This window comes from Pediculus humanus, genomic scaffold, assembly GCF_000006295.1.
Source record: "Pediculus humanus corporis 1103172107667 genomic scaffold, whole genome shotgun sequence".
Lineage (NCBI taxonomy): Eukaryota > Metazoa > Arthropoda > Insecta > Psocodea > Pediculidae > Pediculus > Pediculus humanus.
This window is the reverse complement of record NW_002987276.1, coordinates 372,286-380,921: the sequence shown is the minus strand read 5'-3', so window position 1 is coordinate 380,921 and position 8,636 is coordinate 372,286. Positions and strand designations below refer to the sequence as shown.

The following is an 8,636-nucleotide window of genomic DNA, read 5'->3' as shown; positions in this document are numbered from 1 at the left end:
GGTTTGGTTGGTAAAACTGAATGGGATGCTTTGGAAGCCGATGTTGTCGTGGATACATTCACCGATTTCAGACTAAGTAAAAAAAAAAAGAGAAAAATTTTAATGAAGATGAATGAAGATGTGTTATGATTATAATTAATAATAATAATAATAATAATTTTATTATAGACTATTCGGCCTACTTCAGAGAACCAACCGAAGAGGGTAAAGCTAAAAAATTAGAAGACGTAAGAAACGTTCACAATCCAAATTTTCTTTCGAAATTCGAAGAAAGAGTCAAAAATAACGGCGGTCATTTCGTTAACGGCCAAGTAATTATATATTATTATTATTATTATTATTTTATAAATGGATTCGCGTTATTTTTTATTAATTATATTAATTATATAAAATGATTTACCTTACAGCTTACTTGGGCAGATCTTTATTTCTCGGCTGTCGTTGACCTCATGGTAAACGTATTGAAAGAACCAATTTTGGACAAATATCCAAACTTGAAAGCTCTCAAAGAGAAAGTTGATTCTCTTCCCAGCATCAAAGCTTATCGTGAAAAGAGACCAAAAACACTTTTTTAATCAAAAAAAAAAAAAGTACTTTTATACAACTCTCAATGAAATTTTTAATACATTTATAATGTAATGATTAATTGCCTTATTATTTTTCACAAATAAAATGTGGACTTAATTTTTTTTTTTTTTTAAATACAATAAATGTTTTGATATTGATTCATCACACTATCAATTTTCATTTTTATTTATTCCCGATCCCTAAAACAAAAAAAAAAAAAAAATAATATTAATAATAAAAGAATGAGTTGGTTTCGTTTAATGTTTAAATACTATTTTCTCACCCTGATAACAAAAAAAAAATTATGTACAAGAGGTTTATATCGAACCAAATGGTAATTTTTAAATTCGTGAAAGGTCAAAGGTTTCTTCCTATTCTTAAGTGCTAATCAATTTCAACCTCCTGAAACACATATAAAAATAAAATCAAATAAAAAAAAGGAACGCAAAGAAATAAAATAACTTGTACAATTCTTTCTATAACATGGAAAAAAAAATTTTTTTTTTTCAAATTTAATCATACTAACGGTTTTACATAATATTTACTATAATACAAATTTTTTTCAAGTCCAAAAAAAAAAAAAGAAGTTTTTCACCAAAAAAAAAAATGAAAATTTTGACGTGGGGGGCCAGACGTATTTACATCATGAATCCTAATTTAGAATCCTCATACGTAAACAAATAAATTAAAGATTTTAAATTTTGCACGGGAAAAGAAATAAAAAAAAATTTTTATTTTTTTTGTTTAATTATCCTCACATGAATATCGTGTTGGGAGAAAAAAAACTATAATTAAAAACGTGTTCTACTGTAAAATTTTTTACCTGTTTTATATGGGAAAAAAAATTTTTTCTTTTTTCTCTCTTTTGAAAAAATAATAAAATTATTATTATTAAATGTTTAATTATGTTAAACTCTTTTGAATGTTTATTTAAACACGTTTTGAAAATTATTTAATGTTATCATTCATAATAAAATATCCAAATTAAATTTGTGAGAATAACATCCAAAAGTTCTCCACATTTATAATTGCAAAAAAAAAATTTTCCATTCCAATTTCTAGAAAAAAAAAAAAAAAAAAATTTTTATATGAGTTATATAGATTATTAATAAAATAAAATTTATATGTATTAAATTAACAAGAATTAAAAATTATTAAGTTAATATAAATAATAATACTACTTCAATTATGTATAATTAATAACTTAATTATGTATAATGATAATTTTTAATTCTTATTAAAAAAAAAAAAAAAAAAACTTTAAACTTCTTTCCTTTTTAAGGATAAAATTTTTTACATAAAATTTACTCGTTTTTTTGCTTTCTTTCCAAGATATTCTTTGAAAAATTTCTTACTTTTAAAACCGATGATGATATTATTTAAGTGTAAAAATCCTGTATAAAATTAAAATGTCCCTAATGTAAAATAAAACGATGATAAATTTTTTTTAAAAAAAAAAAAACTGTAAAAAAAAATAAAAAATTACAGTAAGCAATATCAAAGGAAAAAAAATAATGAGAAAATAGAGGTAGAGTGGAAAAAAAAGAGAAAAAAAAAAAAATTTTCCTCTTTTTTTTTTTTTTTTTCATTTTCAAAAAAAAACCTTACGTCATAACCGTGGAAATTTTTATAAGACGACGAAAACCTTTTTGAAAACGACCACACATATAATATCTATTAAGGATAAAGAAAAAGAGCGCATGAGCTTTTACACAAACAAGAAAAAATTAGCAATCCGGCAGTTGAAAACGAAATTTTATCCAATATCAATCTAATATTATAAAAAAATTTTTTATATAAAATAAATAAATAAATAAAATAGAAAAAGGTTCGGTAAAAACGTTACGAAAAATTTTAAAAAAATTAAAGTGGAAAAATTTTCAATATCATAAGGTGAGATAATTAATATCATTTTAAATAATTGATAATATTATTTGCATTATGTAATTACCTTTTTTTTTTTTTTTCTATTTATTTTCTTTTTCCCTGTGATAAATTTTGAATGTTTTCATTTGAAAATAAAATAGATAACAAATTTAAATTATGCATCAAATAATAATACTACACATTCTTTTAAAATTTTTTTTTTCTCTTCAAAATAATTTTCAACATCATATCAATATGAATGGATGACATTCAAAAACCTTTTTCTTCCTAGAAAGAAAAAACAAAAATTAAAATGTTAATCCCTTTATTTAATAATATTAATTTCACACAAAGAAGAAAATCTATCAAATTTTAAAATTAATAATGTTTTTTTTTTATATTTACATAAAATGAAAGGTGTTATAATCATCATTATTATATGATGGTGATAAATCATTTGATGTATTTCAAATATTTTTGATCACACAGGAAATTTAAATCAAGACATGATATATATTTAGGTGATAAAAGTTTTTTCCTTGGTAATGAAACACACACATTTAATTTAAACCTGTTTTAAAATTATTATTATTATTATTTCCTTGAGCAATAAAAAGAAATTACACCACAGAGCTTTTAATGTGACAAAATAAAAATTTTAATAAAAACTTCTTTTTTCTCTCTCTCTCTCTCTCTTTTGCATTTGTCTATATAGAAATCTTCTTTTGGTTTTCTCTCTAAAAAAAAATATATATATATACGTATTAATAATTGAGAATTATAAAAAACTTGCATGTGTATAAAAATAAATAAATAAAGGTATATCATTTGTACATAGACTTTGGATTTACGATTACATAATAAAAATTACGTAATCATAAATATATGATGATATAATTTTTCAATTAAGAATCCATGTAAATCCATATAAAATTACATTTAACCGTGGAAATAATAATAATAATAATGATACTTACGTCAAATTAATGCATAAAATCAAAAGCGTTTTAAAAATATATATCATCAACGATCATTCCATCAATCACTGACTGTTTTCATTCGTTCGGTCACTTCTTTTTATAATTTCTATTTAAAAAAAACCAATAACTTTATGTAGAAAATTGAAAAAGAAAATATCAACGGGGGTACGCGGATAAAATTTTACACTCAACGAATAATTTGAGTTTTTTTCTTTACAAAATGCCTTAGTTATTATAATTATTTTTAAATAAACATTCGTCTATGATAAATATTTACTCAAGTTTAGAAATAAATAAATAATTATAATAAAAAACGTTCAATTTTATTTACCTTCAAATGAATATTCTTCTCGCCATTTCCGCCATTTTGCATTCCAAAAATTTTGAATTAGTAAAAAAACGGTTATTTTTAAAACGTGGAATTAACCGATGAAATCGTTTCTTCCCCGAAAATTCGAAAGGTAACATAAATCAAAGAGATAATTTTATCTTTTATTTTATTTTTTTTTTTGGTGAGTTAGCGGCGACCGATTTAAAAACAAAGTATTTAGTTTTTTGTTTTATTTGATTTTTTTTTGCTTACAGTGAAAATTTTTAATCTCATTGAATAAAAATTTTTGTTTGACGTTTTCGTTTGTGTTTGTTGGTTTGTATTTTTTTAAAAATAATATTTATTTATTTCGTCGTCAAAATTTTTTTTAAACTAAGCTTTACAAAAAAATTTTTTTTTTTTTACTCATTCAAATAATTAAATTTTCATCGACGTAAAAATCCGGTTTTTTAAGCTTCAAAAAAACGAAAAAAAACCCTCAAATTAATCTTCATCATCATCATCATCATCATCATCATTATTGCTGTTACTTTTTTTTTTTTTTTGTGTGACTTGATATCACATTACATTATGAATTGAGATATTTTTAATCTCAACTTTTTTTTTTTTTATCCAGTTTTTATTTTCATTGTGCTTAGTTGTACTTTTTAAATATAAAAATTTCATACAAATTACCTTTTTTAAAACAATTGTTGTTGATTGTTGTTTAATCTGTAAAACCTTTCAAATAATTTTTCTAATTGAAATCATTTAATAATTCAACTTGTAATTTTAAATTTTTACATTTTTTTTTTTTAATATTCTATTATTAATTGATATTATTTTTGTTAACCCAAGATAAATCAATACAATAACAACAACAACAACACAAAATGTTTTTTTTTCCCTCCCTATTTTTTTATTTTAAAAAAGATTTTGAAGAAAAACAAAAAATTTATTAAAAAAAAAAAAAAAAAAAGCACGAACAAATGTTTTATTCAATTTTTTTTTTTCTTCTTATTTTTATTCAACTCTTGCGTTTTTAAATAATAAAATGAAAAAATATCATAAGAAAAATATACAGCAAAAAACAAAAACATATTTTTTTTTTTTCAAAATCTGTTTCTTGTGATTTCCTCCCCCTCACCCTCACCCCCACCCCCACCCCCTAACTTTGTTAACATTAACATTAATTTAATGATGTTATTTTTTTTTTTTGTTTATTTATATTAATAAATATATAAATAATAAGTTGGGTGTTGTAATAAACAAAAAACAAGTTTAAAAAAATTTTTATGAATTTATTAATTCTTCATACTTGACCTTTTATCAATTCTTCTTTGGTTATTATTATTATTATTATTATTATTATTATTATTATTATTATTATTATTATTATTATTATTTTTCAATATGAAAAATAATTTTTCCATTTTATTCCTACATAATCTTTATTTATTTATTTTTTTTTTAAATTTATAAATTTAATACAACAAAAAAGTATAAATTCATTCAAATTGTTTATTTTATTATTATTATTATTATATCTACTCAATAAATACAATTTATAATAATTATGTATTGTTATCAAAACATAAAAAAATTTTTAAATATTATTATTATTATTTTTTCAGACTTTTATTTATTATTATAAAAAAAAAAAATAGTAATTAATTTGTTTTTATTTTTTTTCTCTCAAAATTTAATTGTGCTTTGCCTATAATTATTATTTTATGTGAAAACAATATATATCATTATCACAATCATAATAATAATAATAATAATAATAGTAATAATAATAATAACTCTTTCCTTGAAAAAATTACAATAAAAACAAAAAAATATGATTGTGAGAGAATGAAAAATAGAGATAAAGACAAAGAGAAAAAGAGTGGGAGAGAGAGGAGGAGGAGGAGGATGGGGAGGAGAAAAGAGGAGGGGATAATAATAAAATTAAAATTAATATCATATTTTATTTACTTTGATATTAATAATAATAAGAATAATAAAAATAATTAGGCATCTGATTAATTTTTTATAATTTATCACTGTAATAATAATTATTATTATTTTAATTTTTTTCGTTCAAGGTGACGTTTAAAAATATTATTTAAAAATAATAATAATAATAATAATAATAATAATAATAATAATAATAATAATAATAATAATAATAATAATAATAATAATAATAATAATAATAATAATAATTAATAATTAATAATAATAATAAAAACCACAGAGAATCAATAATAACAATAAAAAAGAATTTTTTTTTTTTTCATTTTCCTGTGTTATTTTCAATAAGTGGAATTTTTAGTAATTAAAAAAAAAAAAATTTATTTAAAAAAAAGGGGAAAATTATTATTATTATTATCATTATTATTATTATTATTATTATTATTATTATTATTATTATTATTATTACAATCAATCATTTTTATAAATGTGTGAGAATATGTTTAATGATATATAAAAGGTAATTTAAAATTTTTATAAATAAATTGTTAATGTAAAATTTGAGTTTTTTTAAAAAAGTTGAGAAACAAGGTTTTTGTCAAAGTTGTCGTAACATAAAAAGGAAAAAATTATTATTATTATTATTGTTTTTTTTTCCAGGACAATGAATCCAGAATATAAACTTATTTATTTCAATGCAAGAGGTAGAGCTGAACATATCAGATTTATATTTGCATATGCAGGAGTAGATTATGTGGATGAAAGAATATCACAAGGAGATTGGCCAGAATATAAAAAAAGTATGGTTTTTTATAATTTTCCTATTTCTTTTTAAATTTAAAATAATGAAAAAAAAATTGTTTTTTTAGAAATGCCATTTGGAACGGTTCCCGTCCTTGAAGTGAATGGAAAAACAATTGCTCAAAGCAATGCCATAGCAAGATATTTGGCTAAAAAATATAATTTAGCCGGTAAAAACGATTGGGAATCATTGGAATGTGATGTTTTGATAGATTCATTGTCCGATATAAAACAAGTTTTAATGCAATATAGAAACGAATGCGATCCGTTGAAAAAAGAAGAGAAAAAAATTATTTTGATGAAAGAAACAATACCATTTTACATGAATAAATTTGAAGATATTATAAGTAAAAATAATGGATTTTCCGTTGGTGAATCGGTAAGACTCTTTCCCCATCCCCATCTTCCTCATCTTCATCTACCACAAACCACTCTTCATCATTTTACATTTATTTATTTCAGGTGACTTGGGCCGATTTTGTATTTGCGTCTTCCCTTGAAAATTTCGAATGTATTTTTGGTAAAAATGCATTGGATCGTTATCCGGCACTTAAAGCATTAAAAGAAAAAATTTTTAATATACCTAAAATAAAAGAATGGGTACAAAAAAGACCGCAAACGGACTTTTAATTTTTCCATCACCATCACCACCACCGCCATCATCATCATCATCATCATTATTATTATTTACGTTTCAAAATCGAAAATACACACATATATATATTTTATAACGAAAAAATAATAATAAGCTTTCAAAAGATATCGAGTGGTGGAATTATTATTATTATTATTATCAATTATTTTTAAGTTATTAAATTATTTAGTGAAATAATAATAATAATAATACTTTTATTATTTGTAGTACTGCTACTACTACCACCACCACCACCACCACCGATTGCGTCGAGAGTATTTAATTATATGGAATCGATGTTAAAATTATATTAAAATAAATTAATGTATATGAGGATTAATTAAAGTTTATGTAAAAAAGAAGTTGTCGTGTGCGCGTTGCTTTGCAGTAGTTAAAAGCAGAAATTCCCCCCCCCGCCCCCCTCGCTGGATAAAAAAATATACAAAATAGTGTTATTATTATTGTTAGGCTTGTTAAAATCCAATTAAAATTATTATTATTATTTTTTTTGCTTTAAATAAATTATTATTAATTAATAACACATACACACATGTTAAATAATAATAAATAAATAATAAATTATTAATTATTATTATTATTATTATGGAAAAAAAATAAATGGTGAATTTGTTGAAGAAAATAAAAAAAAAAATTGTTGTTGTGGCTGTTGTAATACGAATATAAATAATTATTAATTAATTAATAAAAACGTTTTGAAATTAATAATAAATATCAATAAATATATGGAAATCACTTATTTTTATTTATTTTATCTATTATTATTATTATTATTAATAATTGTTATTAATTGTTGGCTATTCCAAAAAAATATATTTATTAAAAAAAAAAATAGATTAATGATAATACTTTTTTTTTCTTTATTATCATCATCATTATCATCACAATCATATTTCCCAAATAAAAAATTTTCCTTTTCCCCCCAATAATAATAATAATAATATTAATTTTAGAAATGAAAATTATTAAGAAAAAAAAATTTATACAAAATTATATATATATATTTTTTGTTTTTTCCAAAAGAGATTTTTATTATCAATATATTTATTTCATTAACAACCATCCATCCAAATAAATCACAACAAACGAACAAACAAACAAACAAACAAACACTTTCCCTCAAAAAAATGTCATTTTAATTAATAATAATAATTATTAAAAAAAAAAAAATATATATATATATATATATATTTATAATATAAATGCATTTCATTTATTTATTTAATTATTTATTTGGAAGATTTAATCCATTTAAATATTATTATTATTATCATTATATTATAAATAATAATAATAATTAATAAAATAAAAAAATTTACGTAAATGATTTTTTAACTGTAGAATGAATGAACGAATGACATTAATTCGTTCTCGCGATTTTCTTTTTTTTTTTTAAATAAAAAAAAAACGTTTCAAATTGATTCGTTATTATTATTATTATTATGATTATTTAAATAAAACTTTGATTTAAACATAAATGCACACACCCTAAAAAAAAAAA

At 20.6% G+C, this 8,636-nt stretch overlaps 2 protein-coding genes across 2 annotated transcripts in view; both read left to right on the top strand.

Annotated features, from left to right (window-relative positions):
* The window catches only part of Phum_PHUM284560 (glutathione S-transferase alpha-4, putative), a gene marked incomplete at both ends in the record, with an annotated part of 1,228 nt that extends 653 nt beyond the window's left edge, over nucleotides 1-575 (top strand). Inside the window, 2 exons of the mRNA XM_002426843.1 lie at nucleotides 169-311; nucleotides 408-575. Of these exons, the coding sequence (XP_002426888.1) occupies nucleotides 169-311; nucleotides 408-575 (311 nt within the window). The remainder of the gene's footprint in view (nucleotides 1-168; nucleotides 312-407) is intronic.
* Nucleotides 576-6,346: 5,771 nt separating this feature from the next.
* Nucleotides 6,347-7,113, top strand: Phum_PHUM284550 (glutathione S-transferase, putative; the record flags this gene model as incomplete). The annotated part of the gene is made up of 3 exons (XM_002426842.1): nucleotides 6,347-6,482; nucleotides 6,552-6,862; nucleotides 6,946-7,113. The coding sequence occupies 3 exons, from the start codon at nucleotides 6,347-6,349 to the stop codon at nucleotides 7,111-7,113; spliced, it is 615 nt and encodes a 204-aa protein (XP_002426887.1).
* Nucleotides 7,114-8,636: the final 1,523 nt, after the last annotated feature.